This window comes from Misgurnus anguillicaudatus, chromosome 2 (genome assembly GCF_027580225.2).
Source record: "Misgurnus anguillicaudatus chromosome 2, ASM2758022v2, whole genome shotgun sequence".
Taxonomy (NCBI): Eukaryota; Metazoa; Chordata; class Actinopteri; order Cypriniformes; family Cobitidae; genus Misgurnus; species Misgurnus anguillicaudatus.
This window is the reverse complement of record NC_073338.2, coordinates 14784482-14809784: the sequence shown is the minus strand read 5'-3', so window position 1 is coordinate 14809784 and position 25303 is coordinate 14784482. Positions and strand designations below refer to the sequence as shown.

The window sequence follows — 25303 nt, the reverse complement described above, 5'->3', positions numbered from 1 at the left end:
TTTAGTTATGCTGGTTAAAAGTCTCCTTACATCCTGATAGCAATCCCTAAGTTGTTTAAATGTATTTGTAGAAATTTATGTCATCTGTGAAAGGCTGAGGACCAAAACATTTTCAACCAATCATAGATTTCAGTTCAAACGGACGTTGCCTTTTTTGTCCCTCATCCGTAAGCGTAATTTGAATGCCACCGCGCAGCCTGTTCACGCAGACACCATACGTCATCGGCGCATTCAAGTGCGCTCATCTCCTGACTTTTCTACTGAATTGACAACCTGTACAGGAGCCACAAAACGAAAGACATCTTTTATAACAACAACAGCAAAAACTGCCTAGATCAGCAAGAGCAAAAACCCAAATGAACATCGTTAACTTTACTGCTTTACCACGAGATGCAAACAGCTGCAGGAGGCAAAGAGTCTGAAAGGGTCGTTGCACTGTTTATTTTGGTAAGGTAGGTACGCGATATGTTTATATTGAGATGAATTCAGATATTCTACTTTGATGATGTTGCTGATGAAATTTGTGTTTGTGTACGGATTCGCGTAACGATGTAGTTACTACGTCTACACAACCTAAAGTGTGCTTTAACTAATTCTGATGTAAACCAGTTGTTTATGTTGGTTATTTTGGTAATGTTGTTCACTTTGTACTGCAAAGTTTTCTCACTGGTGAATGAGACATGAGATGTGACCATCTGATCTGTGCGTGTTCATGTGTTTTGAAAGAGGCGTGACACTGGATGGCGATTTGAATGGAGGGTGGGATCGTGATTTCATTGCTAGTCCAAGTCGGCTACCGTTAGCATTCAAAATGTGATACCCTACCTATAACTGACTCATGGAAAACGAGGGAAACCAAATGAGCAACCAGGACCACCTAGCAAGAACAGAGGCACAAAAATGAGGGAAGAGATGAGAGGAGACCTGACAGAGCAGCAATGGCCAAATTTTACAATCCCTCATAGATCAAGCAGAATTGACAGGCAACTAAAATGAGAGCAAATGAAAGAATGTGTGAAATTACTCTTAAAAAATACTTTAGGAAAAATTATAGTTTACAATTTTAGCTACCAGTAGTTTACAGTAAAATGTAGTTTTCAGAAAGTGCAGTGTGTTCAGTGTGCAATAATATGCATCAGTTAAAAAAGACATTTAGAGTTATAACATTATCGCTCTCTCTTATTTCTCATCCTAAAATTACAACGGTTGATATTTTATCACAAACAGTACTTTATTTATTTAAGTGATTTAATTGGTAAGGTTTCTGCTAAGGTGGCTGTAGCAATACTTAAAAAGGAGGCTGTCTTAAAATATGTCATGAAAGGAATTTACATTTTCTATGGTAAAACATTTGGAAAATAAAAGTTTTTGTAACGTCTATTAACTGCTCACGATTCGCTCTCGCGGTACTCTGACGTCATACACCGATCGGTCGCGCAGCGCTGCGTGATTTCTAGCGCATCTATTCAGTTAATTACGGTAAGGACTGGAGTAAACACATGACAGGCTCCGATGACAGGTAAGGAAGTTGTTCCCCTTTGACAATACAATCAATGGTTGGCTTCATAGAACTGATCTGATATTGAGTTATACATTGAAACCCGGTTAAAATTTTATTAAGGTAAGTTGCCACTATTTTTCCGGTAGATTATATAAATTACACTTATTTGCTACAATGCTAACTGTTACTCTCTGCGACTTGCATTTTAATAATATTGTAAGTCATCCAGCACTGCCTAACATGGATATGTTTGTGTTGCCATACTAAAATAAGCTCTGGTTTTACAACAGTGACAATAGTTTAATCATGGTATTTGTAGAATATTACTATAAATCATGTTAATTATTTCACCAAAACATGCTCACTACACTTTTACTATCATAAAACCATTAAACTTTTGAAAGGGTTTGTATGTCTGTTGTGTGTACACTTATTAATGACCACACACTGTACGTTTGATAGAAATATAGTGTTTATAACAATAGAGATAAAGGTTATCTTTGATGACAAAATCGTTTACTTAAACTGAACTGAATTAAGGTCGATGCTGTGTGTATGTCTTCATACCGATCAATGTGTTTCTTTTATCAGCTAACAGGAGACCTTTGCCCTCACTGATTGTTTGTTTTTCAAGGTGTGTCTGCATTATATTGGTGGTTTGCATAAGCCACAATATTAAACGATGTTTGGGTATTGTATTTTTTACAGTTTGGGCACACACATGCAGACATGAGGGCGCTGACTCTCCTTCAGTCTGATCTGAATGTAAAAACAGATGCTGGATTACATCCAAACTATATCAGGCCGAGCCTGGAAAACCGCATTCTGACTCAGGCATCAGCTTTGTCTCAACGTCAGTTTACATCTCCATCCTGGACCGGTCAGACCTCCACATCTTCACCATGTCCGGCCCTTCAGCCCACAAGCCTTTCCTCTACAATGACTCCCTCCTGTCTTCTGTCATCTACGACCAAGAGCTCAGTGTCACTTTCATCGTCTTTACTGAACACCACAAACACGCTCCTGATGAAGGAAACACTACACCATCCGCCGTCTTCCTCTCTCGTCTCCACTTCTGTCATGAATTCTTCACTCACTTGCTCCCAAATGTCCACCGCTGGTGCTGCTACATCTCTGCTGGGTCTCTCTCTGCCCACCTCAGATGAGAAAGTAAAGGCCTCATATGACAAGAGAGAAGTGAAACAAGCCTCAGTGTGTACACCTAAAAGCCTTCTGGGATATAGTGAGGAGACCAGCCAGGTAGAGTTTTGTTGCTGTTTGTAAAGTCACAAAAGTAGACAAGAATGAACATATACAACAAATTTGCTTGTCATACAAAGTTGCAAGCAAGATAAATGTGTTTAATATTATATTATATCTTTATATGTTAAAAGGATGCCAGACCTGAAAGCTGGGAGGAGATGGACCAGGAGGCATCCTCTGATATGCTTGCTGTGGATCTGGATTTAGAGGAGGATGAGGAGCTCATAGTAGCTCCTCAGGAGGAGTTTGGGGTGCTTGAACAAAGAAAAGATGATGAACTTGAGGAACTGAAGAAGAAGAAGAAGGTAAGCGAAGAAGAGGCCACAGTGCAGCCCTAATGGTGCACTCACATTATCCAAGTTTTGACCCCGAAAGCCTGGTTGGTTTGACTAGTGTGATCGCTCCGTACTGTGCCCAGGTGCGATTTGATTAATCGTGCCCTGTCTCGCTTGCAGAGGTGGGCTCGGGCGCATTTCACTTGGGCTCAGGAGCGGGACGTGCAGTGTGATCGCAAATCACGACAGAGACATGTCAATTGCGCAACCATTCACCTTCATCTGCCTTCATAAAAACTTCTGATGCGTGCAGCAGGGTTACGTGTATGTCTGAGCTGCGCACACAACAGATCAACTAAGCAATATGATGTCATGTAAGAGGGCTATGTGTCATCTGGCCCCAAATGACTAAAAATAAAAATGACTTAACATTACGATGGGTTCCAGTGTTAAGAGAGCACTTTACTTCCTGTTTTCTTCAAAACAATCGTATCCTAGTGACAAAAGCTCGGATCATTCAAAATACAGAGAGGGCGGACAATCACAAGGGCTTAGGCACGGTTTGGTGTGGTTATGATTTGTATGGAAGCCCATTTCTGCCACATAAGAAAAAAATCATCCTCTGGTAAATCATAATTATGAGATAAAAAAACCTTAAAAGTCATAATTTTGATTTTTTATCTCATAATTATGACTTTAAAAGCCCACAAGGTGGTGCTCTTACCTAACTTAAAACACAGAAGCATCTGCTAAGGTCAAAACTCTGTATATGTTTTGATTATTGCTCTGAATCTGATCTCTAACAAGTGTCCTTTACAAAAATGCAATTATCTCAGCATTTTGATATTTTTAAATGTGGTTTTTAGAAAAAACTACCCATATTTGAGAAGTGATAAAAAGAAAACAAGTAAAGATAGGATGACATTTTATTTAGTTTGACACTTTTAGAGGGCCATTTTTAGAGGGTCTGTTCTTTCATTTGATATATTTTATGTTATATATTTAAAGAAGGCATTTTCTTTTTATCTTTTGTGAAAAGCATAAAAAAATGTTGACTGGCTGGCAACTTTTTAAAAAACACTGGCGGGGAAAGAGTTAAAAGTCATAATTTTGACTTTTCATCTCATAATTATGCTTTATCTATATTTATTTATATATGTGGTGGAAATGGGCTTCCATAAACTTGAGTGCACTCTTAGGGGGCGCTTAATCGAGGATTCAAAGGACATGGTTATGTATGCTGTTCTTTAAAGTGTTCTGTCATCATTTATTTTCCAAACAGATCTGGGGCACCATTGACTTCCATAATATTTGTTTGTCCTACTTTGGAGGTCAATGGTGCCCCAGATCTGTTTGGTTACAAACATTTTTCAAAATATCTTTATTTGTGTCCAGCAGAACAAGTTGAGGTTGGGTAATGATGACAGAATTTTCATTTTTCGTTCTGTTCTTTTCACACTTATTTTGTGTTTGTCTCACAGTACAACCTGCTGAATATGGTGTGCTGCTCTTTGGTAAATAAGAACTGTACACCAGGCCAGGAAGACTGGGATAGTGAGAATAGCGTATGGATTATGATGAAGACCTTAGCTGCTGAGATTTCCTCCAGTGACCCTCAGTTTCTTCTCAAGGTTTGTATTTTTGCATGCGTGAGTGTGTGTTTATGTGCGTGTTGTATTGTCTGATGTTATTGCATATTTCCATTGGTTTAGGTTGCTGTCTATACTCAGTGGCGGAACTAGAATATTTTTAATGGGGTGGCCAGGGGGTGGCCAAAGGTACTTTAGGGGTCCATAGTCCATAAAAGAAAATGACGTGTAATCATAAATGAATCTTTTGATCGCATTATATGTAAACATAATAAGGGTGAATTTTAAATCTTTCTACTGTATTTCTTACATCTGATTTACTGTCTGTTAAAGGGATTAACCCAAAAATTAAAATTCTGTCATTATGTTCTCACCTTTATGTTGTTCTAAACCTGTATTTTATTTTAATAAACACAAAAGAAGATATTTTGATAAATGATGGTAAGCACACAATCCATTGAATTCCATCATGTTGTTTTTATTCCTACTATGGAAGTCAATGGTTAACAGCTGTGTGCATACCATCAAAATATCTTCTTTTGTGTTCATCAGAAAAAAAAATTTGTACAGGTTTAGAACAACATAAGGATGTAAAAATTATGACAGAATTTTCATTTTGTGAAGTATCCCTTTAATGAAACCAAAGTTTAGGAAATCTAAACTCCATGATAAACCTTAAACTTACTTCAAATAGCAGTGGTCAACACAAATTGGATTAATCTTTATTTAGGAAGATACAGAAGATGCAAAAGTTTTCTTTTGATATTTAATTAACTTTAATGACATATTTTAACACGTTAGGATAAGACCGAATGCAATAAAATGTTTATTCGTTTAAGACGTACAGTTACCAAATGTTTAGTATGAATATCACCAAGACAGCTATTTTGACATATGAGCATTTGTCCGTTTAAGCAAAAAAGACGCGAACATGAAGTCGTTTAAGCTCTGGCTGTGCACGCGCTCTATCGGATATGCGCGTCGCGCTTTCAAGTTCAATGTGGCAATCCAGTCTAATTAACAATCATACAGTAGCCTATAAAGATCACGTCAAGAATGAAAACATGGTGCTGGGATTTGATGTAAAAAGAATTGGCAATCTTAGACTTTATTCAGTCCACAAGAAAATTACCACACTTCCAGCATATACGGTGAAATCATAGTGTACGACTTCACTTACATCATTTTAAAGAGATTCCAAGCATTATAGACATAACATTTATCTTCTGATGATATGAGAAGTATTCGTTACAGTAATTTTTCTGACGCGTTTTTGAAAAGACGTCACTGATGGAGAGATAACAGAACGCGCATAATGTATATTTTCTTAATTTTGTGAAAAGCACAACATTCAGTTTTTATAGACACACAAAAAATGACACTTTAACGTTTTAAATGATGTATAAATCATATCTGCATGTCCAAAATAAGCAGAGTAATCCAAGTCTCTTTGCGCAGTGATTGAAAAATAAAGAGTTTGCACTGCAGGGAATTAATATTCATAGTGTTTGTTTTTAACAATGTGCTGTGCTGCCGCACGTCGAAAATAAACATAGCGATTAAGTGAAAGTAGCGCATTAAATTTGGGGTGGCACACGGGGTGGCCAGTGACATGTCAAGGGTGTCCAGTGCCACCCTGGACACCCCTCTGGCTCCGCCACTGTCTATACTAGGCAAGAACTGAACATTCGTATTACAGCAAACTACCTGCTTGCACTGGCTGCTCATTTGCCTGCTTCAAAGCCACACCTGAGAAGATATTTTTGCGCTGCCGTGCAACTGCCATCGGATTGGCTGGAAGTGATACGAATCTACAGCATTGTGAGTTGAAATATATTTAAATAAAAGGTGTTCTAGGAGTACCATAGTACAGTAATGCTATTAGGTACTGTGATATACATTATGATTAATTATTGCCATTTTCATTTGTATCATGTTTACAAAGTTTGTTATGATTTGTGTTTTTCATGTACAGTGTTTTAGTAAATGTTTGCCCACCTGCCTAAAGAAAGCTCTAGCAGATAAATTTAAGCAGTTCAGTGAATATCAGCTGGCCAAATACAATACGCGAAAGCATCGCTGCAAACATAACAAAAAGATAAAGAAAGGAAAGGTAAGATGATAACATTTAATAATATGGTGGGTTGAAACCTTAGTAGTCCAAATTTCTTAGTCCAGTTTAATTAGACATAAAAATGAGTCAGTGTATACTCTTTAATTCTTTCCTAAATTTTCCTAATTTACTCTCTGTATGCTTTCATATTCTACCCTTCATCTCTCAGCAACCAACGCCTGAACAGTGGAAACAGTGGGGTGATCTTGTCAAAGTCGATTCATCAATTCTTCAAAAATATGTGAGCATTGCAATGCTTGGTTTAAAATGTCTGGAAAATGGCCATTAAAGTGCACATCAAATCATTTTTTTGTTATGTATATTATAATACAGTTAAAGAGCGATAACCGTGTGGCGGTGGATAAAAAACAGAGCGTTTACAGTCTCAAGAAGATGATCAGGCGACTTCACATCAAAGAACCTGCAGAATTTATCATGGCCATACTGGGAAAGAAGTGAGTCCTTTAAATTTACCTGACTTGGGTTTTAATCAGATTTCTATTGATGCAAAAATAGTTTTTGTTTGGCATGTTATTGATATTTTAAGAACTTAATCTTTTACTGTTTTTTACTGTTAATAAAAAAAGAATTAGATTTTAGTTTGAAGCTGCAGTCTGTAACTCTGGCCTCTCTATCGCCATCTCTGATTGAAATATAAAATTGCAGTTACTGTATTTGCAGGGTAATGTTCTGTGCATACGTTGTGCTTAGCCTGGCTGTAAATCTGATGTGTGTGCATCAGAGTGGATTTGATGTTATACATCCACATGACAGAAGTACATACTAATACATCTGAAAACGACCGACCTAAACCCATATTAGTTACCGTATTTTCCGGACTATAAGTCGCTCCGGAGTATAAGTCGCATCAGTCAAAAAATGCATCATGAAGAGGAAAATACATATATAAGTCGCACTTGACTATAAGTCGCATCTATTTAGAAAATTATTATTCTTTTGGGGGGCATTCTGTTTGGGGACATTCCACTTTTTTTGAAAATATGCCCATTTTCCAACTCCCCTAGAGTTATGGAATCCATTCAGCAATCTCCGGGTCTGGCGCTAGCACTTTTAGCATAGCTTAGCACAATCCATTGAAACTTATTAGACCATTAGCATTGCGCTAAAAAATAACCAAAGAGTTTCAATATTTTTCCTATTTAAAACTTGACTCTTTGTAGTTACAGTGAGCTCGTTTACATGCACACCAATAATGCGATTATTTCCAATAATGCGAGTAAGGACTTAATCGCAGTAAGATGTTTACATGACTGGAGCTAACCTCTTCACTCCGGTTTACATTCAGTTTTTATTTTCGGATTATTCACACATAGTCCTATGCAGAGCACGAATGATGAACTCACATATATGGTCCTCTGTTTTAATTTACTTACGTTAAATGACAAACACGTTGTTATGTATGTATTTCATTATCCGGTGCCGTGATGAAGATATAAATATGACAGTGCCTGTAAAGGGTGTTCACATTAAAACAATATAAAAATATAGTTTTAAAAATCGTTTCATAATAAAGATAATAGCAGAGCTCACACAACAACTATAACGATAGCGATTTTGGCACATGATGAACGATGAACCATTAACAGCCAATCAAATCTATTTGAACTTGAAGTGCACGCGCACTTAAACGCAGTAAAGCTCATTCATTGCTGAGGTCTATAACACAAAATTACCTCAGGTATACAGTGCTGATGCAGTTGCTGTGTAATTCACTACTTAATGCTTTTTCTACCACACTGACTACGCCAAAAGGTAAGATATTATTACACACTACTACATTCATTGTTTAGTTACACGAAACGCAGCAAGTTGAGGACATCTGCTGGTTTCCCGCTGTGTAAATGCAACAAGAACCGCATATTCAGTGACATGTAAACAATTGCAAAAAAGTTTTTATTACAAGAAATATTCAATATTAGGTAATGCCGCGCTCGTTGAGCGAATTAGTATGAAGTTATCATTATGATGTGGTCACTAATATATTTATCGTTATAATTATCGTTATAATGTCCCTTAAAGGTTTTATACACTGCTGTCGTGTTATTTGAGCTGTTTCTGAATGAAGGCAGACTGCTGAAACTTCCTAATGTCAAGTTTGTGGTTAAGGTGCGTGACTAAAACACACGCGCACTTCAGTTAGTGCGGTATAAATGCGATTAAAGTGTTTACATGGACGCATACTGCGATTGTAAACGGCGTACGCCACCTCTTTTAATGCGATTATACTTACTGCGATTATGAGCTTAATCGCATTATTTTTATCGAATTATTGCATTTACATGAGGTAAGGTATAATCGCAGTATTGCCAAAATCCCATTATAATCGCATTATTAGCGTGCGTGTAAACGTGGTCATTGTGTACTAAGATAGTAAAAGTTACGATTTTCTAGACAGATATGTCTAGGAACTATATGGATTGCATTTTTTTTACTTTTTCCTGGGAAAACCGACCTGAAAGCTCAAATTATAAATCATTATTATAAGCTTACCGGTGTGAATTGGGGCAAGGAGATGGTTTTAAACACTTATTTTTTTACATATTCAATAACTGATTTGATTTGTTGGATTTGTTCATTTTTAACTGAAAACATGTTACAGCTGGAGATATTTCAACGAAAATGTTAAATTACCCCATGATTTACTCACCCTCAAGCAATCCGAGATGTATATGACTATCATCTTTCGGATGAAAACAATCAAAGTTATAGTAGATAATGTCCTGGCTCTTTATAATGGTAGTAACCAGCCACTTTGGCTGGTTGAATATAATTTTAATTTGTAGTTTTCTTAAAAGTTATGCAAAATGATAAACGATGCGCAATGCGACACTGGGAAACTACAACTCCCATGAGCACTCTGCACCCAGTGCAAGGCACGGAGACGGTTTCTTGAGACACGCGCGATCAGCGGAGCGTTGCGAAACTTCCAGAGAGCTGATGGATTTGAGGACGCAGTCTGAGCGCATACACACTTCGGGAAAGATAAAACAATTGTATGGAAATGATTGAAGAGATATAAATTGCGTGCACACTCTTAGGGCAAGAGCGGAGAGAAATTCAGCGCATACCTGAATGCACACGAAATCGAAGGAAACCGCCAGCTGAGAGGTTCGCGCATCGACATTTGTCATTAAAAGTCTTAAATCAATTTTAACAAAAAACATGATCAAGCTTATAAAATACAATCTGCATAAACAAGTTGACAGTATAATCCATGTACATTTCTTGACAGTATTTACTGCTGTTGTTAATAAATATTTAAAGTAGTTGTCGAGGGGTTTTGTGTTTATCTTTTCAGTTAATCTTCTACACCCCTGCTCCACTTTTAATATATTCATTCAAAGTTAATCTATTTATGCCTTACTAGCATGTTTTTCATGCACCTAAATATATGATATGATCTATACTGATACCTGGTATATAATAGCTAATAAATGTTGTCTTCATTTGGGTGGTCAGACTGCATTTGAAATTCAATCTGCATCTAATTTAGCTAAACCAAGTAAATTTGCTTGAATTAAAGTCATTTTAGGATGCCAAAGTGAAGTTTAATCATAAAATTTATTTTACCAGCAACAAAATTTTGGCCAGTGAAAATGCTGAGTGGCTAGTAACTTTGGAAAACAACTAGCCAGTTTGGCTGGTGAGCAAAAAAGTTAATGTCAAGCCCTGTGGCCGGTTGCATAAATCTTTAAGCCTAGTCTTAAAGCAACACCAAAGAGGTTTTTTTACCTTAAAATAACGTTTCCAAAAAAGTTTCAGTGGTTCATCCACTCAAAACAGGGTGAATGGCACTTTCACATTCGCTTTGCAGCCCTCTATTGGCCAAAACCGCACTAAAGAAGTTTCCAACCGTCGGGTAGTGGTCCTGTAGTTCGATTGAAAACTACAAAAACTTGCTTAACGGCAGACCTACAATCCAATCAGAGCCAACTATGCTGCAGTATTTACGACAGTGGTAATGAACAATTACGCTTCTAACCTGTAGGGGGAGCAAAGAGCAATAAGTCTTTAGTGTTGCTTTAAAAGTTAGTCATGAATTTTTTTCTTCAAGACTGATCATAACTGTTTTAAGTATGTTACTTAGAAAGGTAGATTGGTCTAATTTAAATCCAAATAATAAGACTGATTAGCCCTAACTAATTGCTAGTTAGTCATACACATTCTATGTTTATGCAACTGGCCACTGGTGCTACAGATTTTGAAGTCCAAAAAAGTGCATCCATACTTCATTCCAAGCTAGTTATTATAGTTTATAAAGTTTTAAATATAGATATTTTTATTACAAAATTGCATCATTTATCCTCAGAAGGCCTTTATTAAACCACTGGAGCCTTGTGGATTCCATCTGTGAAGGATGAATGCACTTTTTGGGCTTAAAAAAAGATTACTTACTACTATTAAAAAGCTTGGAAAAGTCAGGACATTTTCTAATATAACTTCAACTGCTTTTGTATGAAAGATAATAGTCATATATATCTCAGATGGCTCGAGGGTGATTAAATCATGGGGTCATTTTCATTTTTCAACTCTCTCTTTAAATGTTCATTTTATAAATAAATATAAATTATAAATGTTTTATAAATAACATTGTATTATTGATTGTTTAAATGATTGTTTATCTCTGTTATGGTTTTGAAAGATAAAAATTATAAAACTTTTTTTGTTTAAAACAGTGAATTAACCCCAAAAGTGTGCTTCCGGGTAAGCATTAAAGGAGACACATTACGAAAATTTGACTTTTTCCATGTTTAAGTGCTATAATTGGGTCCCCAGTGCTTTTATCAAACTAGAAAATGTGATAAAGTAACTTAGTTTTGGTAAACCATTCTCTGCAAGCATGTGAAAAAATATGTCATTGAAATTTGGCTCCCCCTGTGATGTCAGAAGGGGATAATACCACCTCTTAATCTGCACTACCCAACCATGGCACTCATTTGCATTTTAAAGGATACACCCTAAAACGCCCACACCTACAAAGTGTCAATTTTATCATGTTATAATAAATTATCTTTATGGTATTTTGTGCTGGTCACCTAAGCACCTTATTGAATATACACCAACGGCTCTGGTTTTCCCCTGCAGGTACCCAAGTGATCTAAAGAGCTTTTCTGTCAGTGGTCTCAGCGGGGTCTGGGACAGAGAAAGAGCTGGAAAGCCGATGAAACTCAAGCAGCCGGAGACGTGGGAGCGCAAACTGAGTCAAGAAGGGAACAAAGCTTCTACATGGGAAAAACTAATCGGTGCGAATATGTGACAAGCACATGTTATCACAGACACATTCAAGGACTTCTGAATATACACAGGCACCAATTTTTGCCTTTTTACTGTATATTGAATGTCAAAACACATTTTGCTCATCTGCTCGTAATATTTAAGTATATTGTTTGGTGTGATTGTAGACAACAGATCTCTTCCTTTCATGGCAATGCTGAGGAACCTGAGGAATATGATCACTGTTGGCATCAGTGCAAAACATCACAGTAAGATCATCAACAGGCTCTCCTCAAAGGTACACACCTCTTTATTAAAGCTATTACTTAATAAAATGCACAGACATGACTACTGTTTGATTATCAGTTCATTTACTGATTTGAATTGATGTCACAGGAAGCTGTAATCCAAAGCCGGCAGTTTCCCTTCCGATTCCTCTCTGCTTATAAAGTCATTCTGGAGCTCAGTAAATTCGGTAAGGCTTGATTTGACCAAAACAGACAAGATTTGCTTGTTTTTGCAAACCATGTCTGCTTGACAGGAATGTTGTTCAGGGACAAAAATCTTTATTTTTTTTTATATTTAAGCTTTTCATTGCTGTATGGTTTGGTAGTATATGACAATATTTGGCCAAGATACAACTATTTGAAAATAAAGTTGTCTAAATTAAGTCCTTAGCAATTGCATCCACTCAGAAAAATAAGGTTTTTATATATTAACATTAGGAAATGTACAAAATATCTTGATGGAACATGATCTTTACTTAATATCCTAATGATTTTTGGCTTAAAATAAAGATAATTTTGACACCCATACAATGTATTATTGGCTATGGTTACCCATGCTACTTATGACTAGGGTTGCAAAGGAGTGGAAAGTTTCCAGTAAATTTCTGGTTTTCCCAGTTTATTCCCATATATTCCCATTAAAGCCCATGGAAAGTTTCCAGCCTTGAAAATTCCCATAATTTTTATGACTGGGTTTATGTGTGGGTCACAAATACTGTATATAATATATGTTCATGAGGAAGTTTAAGAGATATGTTTCTCCTATTTTAAGCTGGCGGCCCTGCGAAAAAGGTACCTAACTCCCCTCAGATTCTACAAGATATTCTGAAGAAACTGCCAAAAAGCAAACGCTATAGTGGCCACAATTGGGACACAACAGGACGCAAGCAACTGAGGGCCACAATGCGCGTGCCTTACGTCTACCGTTTATTCATTGCTAAACGCAATCTTCTGAGAAAGGCAAAGTATGTACAGCTGAATATGTAGTTTGTTTGAAAGACAAATGTATGTTTTACACTTGCAACTGCAGGAAAGGAAGATGATTAAAGGTGAAATGTGGGACTTTTAGATGGATCTCTTGACAGAAATGCAATATACAGCGGGGAAAATAAGTATTTGACACATCAGCATTTTTATCAGTAAGGGTATTTCTAAGTGGGCTATTGACACAAAATTTCCACCAAGCCAAATATTGAATTCATACAAAGAAATCAGAACATTTAAGTATACAAGTTGAGTCATAATAAATAAAGTAAAATATATATAACTATATATTCAGTGGTCTATAAAGACCTTACATAATGAACTGTATTGTTTTTATTACCTTAGAATGAACAGTTTTATCTCCATACACGGCGGGTCCCTTTACATTGATGTGGCCGTCATGTTTCTACAGTAGCCCTAATCGGACAAACTGCTCTATAGAGCACGTTTTGTCACTTTGTTGTCTCAAATGATGACATGTTTGTCATGTGGCAGCTACCATAGCTTCTCTTTGCGTTTTGAAATTGAGGTAGGTTGCAATTCGCAATCTCACCATTAGATGCCGCTAAAACCCAAATTACACCTTTAAATCTTTTCAAAATGAAATGAATTAATTAATTTATGTAAACATTAAAGGGCACCTATTATGCAAAATCAACTTTTACAAGGTGTTTGGACATAAAGTGTGTTTGCAGTGTGTGAACACAACCACCCTCAAAATGTTATTCCTATTACACCAAAGCAGTCTTATTAGATATGCTGTTTTGATTCTCTTGTTAATGTGACCTCACACTGATAAAGCCCCGCCCACGGCCACTGTTTGATAGCACATTGTAGCCCTAATGCGGCTAAAGATCCTATTCCCTCAGACTGTATTTACAGAAATCAGATCTATTGTAAACAAAAGCACTCACTGTCTGTTGGTGGGGGCGAGGAGCTGAAGCTCATTTGCATTTAAGAGTCTCTTTACACTTGGCATTAACATGTGTTTTCGTCGATCGGATCACAAGTGGACGACGTTAATGCCAGGTGTAAACGGTGTTCAAAACGTTTTGAGCTCGTCCACTTTCGACCACTTTCAACCACATCCAGAGGTGGTCGAAACCACTTGCGATCGGATCGCTTTGGAGCTGCGGAACGCACATGTGGTTGAATGCGTTCGAACAGCCACACGCGACCGCCTTCTCTCCGCCCATTTATCTAATCTGAGGTATTAAACACAAGTTTCACGTCTTTTTTGACTTCTGGCGTGAACATTCGGTGAACAGCGCTATTTTTAGCCTTTCATTGATAAAACTAAGCGGCTGATCTCTGTAGTTTCGTTTTGAAAGCGTGTGAAAGTTGCACGATCCTATTTCATCAATTGCGCTGAAAAGCTCTTACATACTCATGTACAAAACACTGTGCAGCATGTTTACTTGCTAAACAAGCAGTGCACTCCGACATTATATTAGTTTGCGTCCATATAAACTCATAATTACTCCCGCTCGGGTTTGAATGACAGCAGAGAGACTCGCCCACCGTCTCACAGACCACCCCCTCATAGTATTCAGCACAGAAGCGGTTGAAAGTGGACAAAAGAGACGGATTTAAATACCAGGTGTAAACGTCATGTGTCTCTCTCGTCCACTTGTGATCCGATCGATGAAAACACATCTTAATACCAAGTGTAAACAGCCCCTAAAGGTACACCAAAGGTGCTCCCACCCAAATAGGGGCATTTTGGACATGCTTTAATAAATGATCTGTGTGGTTTTACGTCATATGCTAGGCACACCTGAGACTTATATTACATCTTGTAAAAATAAGCATAATATGTGCCCTTTTATGTATGTTTCACACCTGCATTAACATGTATTCATTTAAATGTAACTACTTAGTGAAAGGCTGTATACTCAGAAGATTTTGGACCAGTACTGTTCAGCCTTGGAGAAAGCTTTACAGATCTCCTGCACGTACAATATTCCTCCTCTGCCCGGGCACACTCTTGTCATCTGTAATGGTAGGTTATCGTGTTGTGGCCGAACTAATTCGGAGGTCACTCACGACTTCTGCATCCCACCAGAGGACACCAATACCATCAACGACACACAACTCTCAGCTTCGGTCAGACATTAACATTGTTTGATTTATCAGCTGTCTAATAAAGTTCCGCCTTGTTTTTGTATCTATTTAGGTGTGTGTGTGTGTGTGTGTGTGTGTGTGTGTGTGTGTGTGTGTGTGTGTGTGTGTGTGTGTGTGTGTGTGTGTGTGTGTGTGGTTTTGTTGTAAAATCATATTACTTCTACTTGTGCAGAACCAGGAGGCGGCTTTTCTCTTGTCTATGATGATAAACCACTGCAGTGAACACGCACAAGTTATGCTCTACTGCCATGATCTTTATGAGGTTAAACTGAAGTCTGACAACTTGCTGGATAATGTGAGACAAGCAATAAAACAACTAGAGGTGAGTGTGCTTTGATTGACTGGTTGTGTAGCTTGAAGTAAAAAAAAAAAGTAAAACCTTGCTATAAGGGAAAAAGCAAAAAAGTTATTTTGCCACGATTTTTAGTACTGTTATTTTTAGTACTAATAGTTGCCGATCTTAACCACTGATCTATAAAAGATATGCTGTTTATTTTTGTTGTTGAAGATGAATGACGTGTCTCATGTATTTACATTTTTACAGGAAATAGATGATTCTGAAGAAAAACCTGAAAGGGTTTCATACACTAAGTTCTTCTCAAAGCTAACTGCAGAAAGGACAAAGGTGTGACCTCTTTGCATTTGTGGTTAATCCAGGATCATGTGTTTAAATCATTTAGGGGTGGTTTCCCGTACCAGGATTAGCTTAATCAAGGACTAGGCCTTAGTTTAATTAGGAAATGTAACTAGTTTTAAACAACATGCCTTACTAAAAACATTACCTGTGTGCATCTTGAAGTAAAACACAGGGCCCTGATGTATTTTAAGATCTGTAAGTGAAAGTGGTTTTCAGTTTGGAGAGCTCTTAAAAGTCTTTAAGTCTAGGACTAGTCTAATCCCTGTCCGGGAAACCGCCCCTTAATGCGTGCGCCAAAAAACATATCTGATAAAACCTCTCCCATTACAGGTGGATCGTATAATTGTGATAGAAAATTTCTGGGTAGACTCCTCTTTGATGGTGGATATCGATCACTATCGGCAAGATCTCGGAAGTGATGCTGTCGTGATAAAAGTACTGATTGGACACAAGTAAGTTTTGCCGAATGTGTCTAGCTCATGCATCTGAAATGTTACTGGCAGAAATATAAATACAAATGAAAATAGACACTTCTAATATTTTATGTTGTTTCTTTTTAACAGGACTCCAGAAACTGAAGATGTACAAGACTCCAATAGTGTAGTGCTTTATGGGTTTAGCGAGCAGATCCTAAAGTAAGATCTTCACCTGTATTCTTGGCAACCTTGAGCCACTGAAAATTATTTTTCACAAAAGTTGTTTTAGCAAAAACCCTCATTTGATAAAAGATTGTGCTATAACATAACTGTTCTGTGTTTGTAGGTTTATAACCGAGAGAGGCTCCTCAAGACTTCTGCAGCATGTGGAAAACATGGACCGGGTGCATAACATCCCCCCTCCACAGGGGCAAAAATCTGAACTGGAAAGAGATGCTGATCTTGTCCCTCTGCCGGCCACACCAAAGCTCAGGTAGGGCCATTAAAATTACCTGTAAATATCTTGGATTAAACAGAGCATGCAGAAAAGCGTACGTCAGGTGCATCCTAAGTCGCATACTTGCACTGTTCTACATCATTTTGTATAAACACAGTAATGTATAAATAGTGCAAAAATGATGAAGTGCACCTTAAATGATTATTCAAATTTTATAAAAAATCCTGATCATTTGTTTAGTCAAGAAGAATGTAATTTTTTTGAGGAAACATTCCAGGATTTTTCACCACATAGTGGAATTTCTTGGACCTCAACCCTTTACAGTTTAAAATTGCCGTTTTAATGCAGCTTCAAAGGGCTCTAAATGATCTCAACTGAGGCATAAGGGTCTTATCTAGCAAAACGATTGTAATTTTCACCAAAAAACAAGTACTTTTTTAAAGAGCACCAATTATCCAATTCACAAAGTAAACGATGACGCGAGTTATCGTCTCCAACTAAAATCTCTTTTCTTGGACTACAACAAACACACGGATTATAGGCAACGGTTTACTTCCTGGGATTGGTGATGTAGTAAAGACCGACATTATCATAATTCATCCCGCTTCGGACTCAGCCTGTAAGTTAACTCCTGTTAGCAACCAATCTTTCAAACATGGTAAGGAGCACCACATTTCCGACTGACGTCAGAGGTATTCAGGCCAATCATAACGTACAGATTAGCTTGCCAATCAGGGACACAGAGCTTTTTAAATCTGTGCGTTTCAGAAAGAGAGTAAAATCTGGAGCTACACAAATATATGGTATGTGGAAAATAATGTGTTTTTTAACCATTAACTACGCAAACACATTGTATCATACCAAATACACAAAATAACGTTGTTTTTAGCAATGAAATAGGTGCTCTTTAACCACAACTTCTTGTCTTGCACTAGCCTTCTGATGCGCCAGCGTAGGCCTGAAAAAGAAATTGCATGTGTAACAGTATATTGGATCTGTACTTTGGTCTTAAAGGGGAAATTTTGCTCCTGTCTGTCACTTATGTTAAAGCAACACTATGTAGTTTCCATGTAAAAATGACTTACAGCTCCCCCATGTGGTTGAAAAGCGCAACAGTGCCTGGTATCAGACACTCTTCTGCAGGCAGAGGGAGGGGCGGGGCTGTGTGCTCTACCCTCCACCGCCACTTTCAGAGTGTGCTTTTAGCAGCTAGGAGGCTGCTCAGGTTGCAGCAACAGTACAATTTCTCCAGTTAAAAGTTGTTCTATCACTGAAATAATTTTAGAGACATTATTTAAAGGTAAAAAAACTACATAGTGTTGCTTTAATCAAACTTAATAAGATATATATATGTGTAGCTTTTATTAAATTCGAAATTTTCATACTTTTTCCATTCCGCTCAACGCCCCCTTTGTTTGTTCATAGGTGGAGAGGCGTGCGGGTGTTTATCTCGTCTACATTTAGGGACATGCATGCCGAGAGGGACGTTCTTGTGCGTAGCGTGTTTCCGGAGCTCAGGAGGCGTGCGGCTCCACACTGCCTCTACCTGCAGGAAGTGGAGCTGCGCTGGGGAGTTACAGAGGAGGAGTCCAGCCGCACCGTTGAGCTCTGTCTCTCTGAGGTCTGCCGGAGCCAGCTGCTCCTTGGAATTTTGGGAGAAAGATATGGCCTAGTGCCACCCCGCCCTAACCTTCCTGAACTTCCTCAGTACAACTGGGTAAGACTGGAGTTCATTCCTTAATCTGACAAAAGTGAGGAATGCTGCAGGTTAGGGCTGCATGATATTGAAGAAGAATTTGAGAACTTGCTAAATATTGTGATTTATGACATGCAACACGGATAATATTTTAAATCAATTTAAAATATAGCTGCAAGCAGCGATGATGGGCCCTCGCACCAAAGTTGCATCAGGCTCTCAGAAAACAGTGCATGGGGGGTAAATGCATTTAAGTTGGTAAATATCAGTGAAGTATTTTAAAGGGTTAAAGCATGAAAATCTGACTTTTTCCATGTTTAAGTGCGATAATTGAGTCCCCAGTGCTTCTCAACCTAGAAAACGAGACAAAGATCAAACCAGTAACTTTGTTTGAATGGTAAAATTCAATTGTAAAATTCAAATGTAAAAATCAAGGACAATGTTCCAGGTGTTTTTTAGTCAAGCAGTTTGAGGTAGGGGCGCTGCGATGGCAACTGCCGCCTAACAACGTAAAATCCAGTCACTGCAGATCAAGTGTAAAAATTAACTTTTGGCAGTGCTGGCAGACTAATCCAAACGTCATGAAAAAACATATTGTCGCTGTCCGATGAAAACCACGTATGTCCATTTTGCAGATTTTGAGATTTTTCGACTGATTGAATGTCCAGGTTCATTTTCGTATACAGTATGCGTCACATACCTAAATGGCCAATGAAAAGTTATGAAATCATGTCATCTGATTTTCACGTATATCCATTTGGTGTCAAAGCTGTCAATCACGCCATGTATCTCCCGCCTGTGAAGCGTCTCGCCGGTCTCGTAAAGTTTCATCGAAGCTCAGCACTGGATATAGCCGAATAAACATAGCCTGTGAGACAATATCTTTCCTTCATCGAGGTAAACGTTCCCCCTGATGCCAGACGTACGTCTAGGAGTGACTAAATTACGGTAGGACTGTGCAAACAAAGTATCTGTCTAGCATAGTGTTATTTACCCTGGGGACATCCCACCGCTTTTTGAAGGCGTTTGGTTAAAATGTTCTGAAAAATCAAGCGATGCTTAAGACTGGTTTTGTGGTCCAGGGTCACAACTGTTGCGTTGTATGCTTATGGTGTGTTTTCTTGTACATATGTAATGAAATTCATTGCAATCATTGACTAAACGCGCTGCTGTTTTCTACGGTATGGTGCTTTGGCACTGTTCGGTTGAGCTGGTGTTGCAGGGACCGTTAAATGTGTGCAGTCGACATTGTTGAGGGTTTTATGCTGAGTATTTTTATTGTTGTTGACTAGCCTACGCTATGCCCATTTTTGATGCGCCGTTATTCAATATTTTCCCCGTCCTGCAATAATGTTTTTTATCTGATCTTTTGTCCCCACCACTTTTCAACACAAACTGACGCCCCTGTTGTGTAGCATTACCATGTCAGTGTATTGATTCATTGTCCCTTCATAGCTTGCAAGAGACATTTAATACACTTGTAATTAATATTAAATAAAGTAAGCGTATTTAACTAAGACGTAGGCTATTTAATAAACTGAGCGTATTCATCTGTCAATATGAAACGCGAGTTGGGCATTCTAATTAATGATCGGAAGAACGCGTATCGACCACAGTTACTGTAAAATGTGCACGTATGTCCATTTAAACTCAATTTTGGTCAAATGTGGATTATATCATTACACTGGCAAGAATATGGTTACATGTAAAGATGCCGTACAAAGTAGTGCTGTGTTCAAAATATCGATACGACAATACATCTTCATGGAGGCCTGACGATGCGCGCATCGATACAGCACCTTCCGTATCGATTCTGATGCACTTTTGAAAGTAACGTGACGAATCGCTGTTGATCTGTGATCTACATGGAAAGGATGCATGTGTCCCGTGGAGTACGTAGTGGGGTATACTTTCACTTTGCATGTCTGTCTCGCTGGCGCATGTGTCTGCATAGCGCGCGGGTATTTAAAATCAATGAGTTCAGTATGAAAACGCTGATGTCTTAGCCTATACTACTGCAAAGGGCTTTATTAGACACTCTCTTATAAAACAGTACTAATGCATTAGAGAAGAAATACGACACAGATTTGCATGTGAAAACTGTACGTCTAGAGAAGAGATACAGAGCTACTTCAAACTACAGCTGTCACATTAATAATCAGATTTTTATTAAATAGTATTAAGTCTGACTGCATGTTTATACATATATTCATAGATATAGAATAATGAGAGACAAATATAATGCCTAAGGCACTATCTTTGTAAAACTGCTTTTAAAAAAACATAAGTACTAACTCTGAGATTTTAAGTATTTCTATGAGTTACCCCAAAAGCTAATAAATGAATGGGAAAAACACAACTGTTACAACACTGCTTATTCAATGTACAATAAACAGATAATAATAATAATAATAATGTTACTAAAAAAAAGTAATTCAAAATAGTCTTGTATCGTGATGCGCATCATATCGGGGCCCTTGTATCGGGATACGTATCGTATCGGGAAATTGTTGGCGATACACAGCCCTAGTACCAAGTATGACAACGCTACATTTAACTGCTTTTGATATACGGTGTTTTTTTCACTTCCTGAAAAGTAACTGTTCTGGACATACGTAAGTTTCATCGGGCAGCGACGATATATAATATATATAGACATTCTTAATTTTATTTTTAGAAAACAAAAAGGGACAATATCTGGAAACGTAAATATTTTTCCATACTCTGATATCCATACTTTTCCAGACCTGAAAATTACTCAAATCAAATTCCATACTTTTCCAAACCCCGTAGGAACCCTGCATGGGGAAAAGCAAATCGTACAAAAACAAACGAGTGTGGACATACGAATCAATATCATAAAATATGTAAGAATTGCCACAAGATTGCGTTGAACCTTTACTGGATCATCAAAACACGCAAGACAGTTATAATAAAATGTAATTTATTATCAAAAGATATACAAGAATGACTAAAAACTACAAAAAGGTACAGTTAAAAGGATATGTTCACAACAACTTAGTTTCAAAAGACCAAATTTGCTTGCGGAATACACACTTCAACATAATGATAACTCATTTACTACTGAAAATAGCAAGATTCTCCTTTAGATATCCAACTTTCTCACACTGCACCAAGAGTTTAAGGTGTTTTTTCACCGTGTTGTTTTTCTTTGTGAGTCTTTAGATAACATGATGAGTTGAAACTCTTCCCACACGAGGGGCAAGGGAATGGTTTATCTCTAGTGAGCACGCTCATGTGTCTTTTCAGATTAGCTAACACGGCAAAACTCTTTCCACAATCTGAACACTTGTGAGGTTTCTCTCCAGTGTGATTTGTTTTGTGTCCTTTCAGATGTGTCGTTGTAGCAAAACTCGTTCCACAGTCTGAACACTCGTAAGGTTTCTCTCCGGTGTGCACTCTCATGTGCGTTTTCAGATTTCCTAGCACGGCAAAACTCTTTCCACAATCTGAACATTTATGAGGTTTCTCTCGGGTGTGAATTTTTTTGTGTCCTTTCAGATGTCCCGGTGTAGCAAAACTCGTTCCACAGTCTGAACACTCATAAGGTTTCTCTCCGGTGTGCACTCTCATGTGCGTTTTCAGATTTCCTAACATAGCGAAACTCTTTTCACAATCTGAACACTTGTAAGGTTTCTCTCCAGTGTGAGTCCTCTGATGTCTTTTCAAACAGCTTGGTGTTAAAAACGCTTTGCCACACTCCAAGCACATATGAGCTCGCGTGTTAGTGTGTGTTGCCTCATGAATTTTTAAACAGAGGTCATATAAAAAACTCTTTCCACAAACAGTGCAGATGTAATGCTTCACATCTGTGTGGCTCTTCATGTGCCTTTTAAGTTTTAATGCCGTAACATACTTCTTACTGCATTGATCGCAGTTAAATGACTTCTCTTCAGTATGAGAGAGTTGGTGTCTTTAAGACAAACTTGCCATGTAAAACTCTTTCCACACTGATGGCACGTGAATGGTTTCTCTCCTGTGTGCAGTCTTTCGTGTGCCTTAAGGTTACACATGGTGGCACAACTCTTTCCACAATGTTGGCACATGAATGGCTTCTCTCCGGTGTGCATTTTCATGTGCTTCTTAAGGTACATTTGATGTGCAAAACTCTTCCCACACTGTTGGCACGTGAACAGTTTCTCTTCGTGATTTTTCATGTGTTTTTTAAGGTTGCCCCGACTTGAAAAACTCTTCCCACATTGTTGGCATGAGAACGGTTTCTCTCCGGTATGAATTCTTACATGTACGTCAAGGAGGCTTTGATTTATAAAACTCTTTTCACAATATTGGCACGTGAAAAGGTTAAGTCCAGTGTGAAGTCTGCTGTGTGCCCTAAAGTAGTTCTGACCTGAAAAACTCTTCCCACATCGTTGGCATGTGAAGGCCTTTTTCTTAGTGTTAGTTTTTCGTGCGTCCTTTATCACGTCCACCTGATCTGAAAGGAACACGGTAAATTATTAAAAATGTCAAGTAAAGGGTGACAAAAATGGGGGAAAAAATATCAACATTGTATCTAATCTGAGCACTTGCAAAGCCAAGATTATGGTGTTTAGTATGGAAGCATATTGGTAGGAATATTCAATTTAGAATGCAGTGGCAGCCGGTGACTTCTTTTTCGAGAGCGCACGATGCAAAGCTCGTCATACCTTTGTAATTAGCCTGTCGTGTGTGGTTCAGCATTTCAAAATATGTGTTCGCTGCATCACGTGAACCACAACAAACACATATTTTGACTTGACGAACAGGCCCGGCGCAAAATGTTTTTATTATCAGACATAAATTAAATTGGAAAGCTGCATTCAGTCATATACTCTGAAATAACGATTGCGTTAATAACATCTATAACTGAATTCATCCAATGACTGCAACTATGGGTGTCACGGTTCTCCAAATCCTCGATTCGCTTACATTTTCGATTCTACGGTCACAATTCCATTATCGATTTTTACCTCTTTTTTTTTTTAAAGACCAGGTTGCTATGCCAAGCTTCAGTGCATGTTATACTATAAACATTTACAGTAAAGAAACATGTGCTATTTGGTGATCATTGTTTTTGGACACATTTATATTCCTTATTATTGTCTCTACATTTACCAATTTTCTCATCATTGTTTAAGCCCTCAAGGAACTAACATTTTCAAAAAAAAAATGTTGGAAGGGACATAATTGACTGTGACACTCACTATTTTTTCTCTACAGATAAAAGTTTAAATTTTGATTGTCATAGCACCTAGACAACTTTTTAGTTCTCATTACTGAAACATGAGTTTGTAAATGCATACATTCCATGTAATATGTTGTGGTAATGATAATTTTTTATAATGAAAATCTAAAAATTTAAATAATTCTATAGGATTTTTTTTAATCCTCTAAAAAAAATAATGGTTATACTAAGTGCAGACCTTAATCTTATATGTGCAAAAAAAATTATAATTGACTTCAAGGGCTTTTTAAAAATTCTGATGCTGGACACCTTCTAAATCTGAATTTCGTGAGAATCACCCAATTTCCTATTTTAAATCACGTTTTTAACCCTTTATTGGGCGGTGTCCTGGGCAGGGTTAAGCTAAAACCAGGACTAGGCCTTAGTTTAATTAGGAACTAGTTTTAACAAACATGCCTTATTAAAAACATTACTTGAGGCAAAACAAAGGGCACTGATGTATTTTAAGATATGTCAGTGCAAGTTATTTTAGTCCTGGAGTAGTCTAATCCCTGTCCGGAAAACCGTCCCTTCAAGTTGCAAAATTAAATTGGAAATGTAGTAGTCGAATTGATTAGCTGCGTTTTACATGGTCAAGCAAAAAGAAATAAGTTATTATAAGCTGTCGACCCCAAAAAACAAGCGTTTAAAAGACACAAATGTGGAAACAGGCAACTGTTCATATTATTAGAACTGCACCCACTAGGGCATACATGGGCAATATACGGCCCGGGGGCCGGATCCGGCTGCATAGTGCTTCAATCCGGCCCTCGCGATGCACTCGTAATTTCGATGAAACTGTCATGGTTGCAGTGTTTCCCATATCTTTCCCATATATTTATCAGTGACAGAATCAACACTGGCCGCCACATAGATTTTTCATGATTCCCATTTACACTTTTTTTTACCATTTAAAATGTCTTAATTCATTGCAGCGAGCGCTCAGCATGCCCCCTCTCTCTCTCTCTCTCTCTCTCTCTCTCTCTCTCTCTCTCTCTCTCTCTCTCTCTCGTTGCAGTCAGCGCCTGAACAGGGCGCACCCCTCCCCTTTCTATTTTACGTGCAGTGCCAGCGCACCTCTCTCACATAACAGAAAAGTATTTTAACTCCACGTTCCTGCGTGTACTTTTTTTCGCGTTAACGTCAACAGTCACGGATGTTATAACAGAGAAGACGGCTAATCATATTCATCATGAGTCATGACTTAAAAGGTTAGCAGTAGTGTTTCCCATATATACTCGTTCTGGTGTGAGTCTGTGTCCGAGCTCTCTCCCTACCTATGATGCGGTATGCCCGTGCACGTAACAGCAACCGCATATTCTCTCATATTTCTGAATTTGCAACAAATTGTCTGCGATATACAATAAAACTACCACTCGTATTTAAAATAAAGCGCTCATAACACAACAACACTGATGAGAAGAGCAACATTAGTACAGCCTCAATGTAAATGTATGATGATTTTTTCAGACGATGTCGCGTTTTTAGCAGCAGTTAAAGAA

At 37.9% G+C, this 25303-nt stretch overlaps 1 protein-coding gene across 1 annotated transcript in view; it reads left to right on the top strand.

Annotated features, from left to right (window-relative positions):
- The first annotated feature begins 1503 nt into the window (after positions 1 to 1503).
- LOC129441851 (telomerase protein component 1) overlaps positions 1504 to 25303 on the top strand; it is a 70081-nt gene continuing 46281 nt past the window's right edge. Inside the window, 20 exon segments of the mRNA XM_073873296.1 lie at positions 1504 to 1621; positions 2210 to 2761; positions 2896 to 3069; positions 4521 to 4670; positions 4752 to 4768; positions 6302 to 6449; positions 6604 to 6741; positions 6911 to 6982; positions 7075 to 7196; positions 11848 to 12005; positions 12165 to 12274; positions 12373 to 12451; positions 13036 to 13228; positions 15128 to 15353; positions 15544 to 15693; positions 15916 to 15996; positions 16339 to 16460; positions 16572 to 16643; positions 16771 to 16917; positions 18307 to 18598. Of these exon segments, the coding sequence (XP_073729397.1) occupies positions 2231 to 2761; positions 2896 to 3069; positions 4521 to 4670; positions 4752 to 4768; positions 6302 to 6449; positions 6604 to 6741; positions 6911 to 6982; positions 7075 to 7196; positions 11848 to 12005; positions 12165 to 12274; positions 12373 to 12451; positions 13036 to 13228; positions 15128 to 15353; positions 15544 to 15693; positions 15916 to 15996; positions 16339 to 16460; positions 16572 to 16643; positions 16771 to 16917; positions 18307 to 18598 (2982 nt within the window). The 5' untranslated portion in view covers positions 1504 to 1621; positions 2210 to 2230.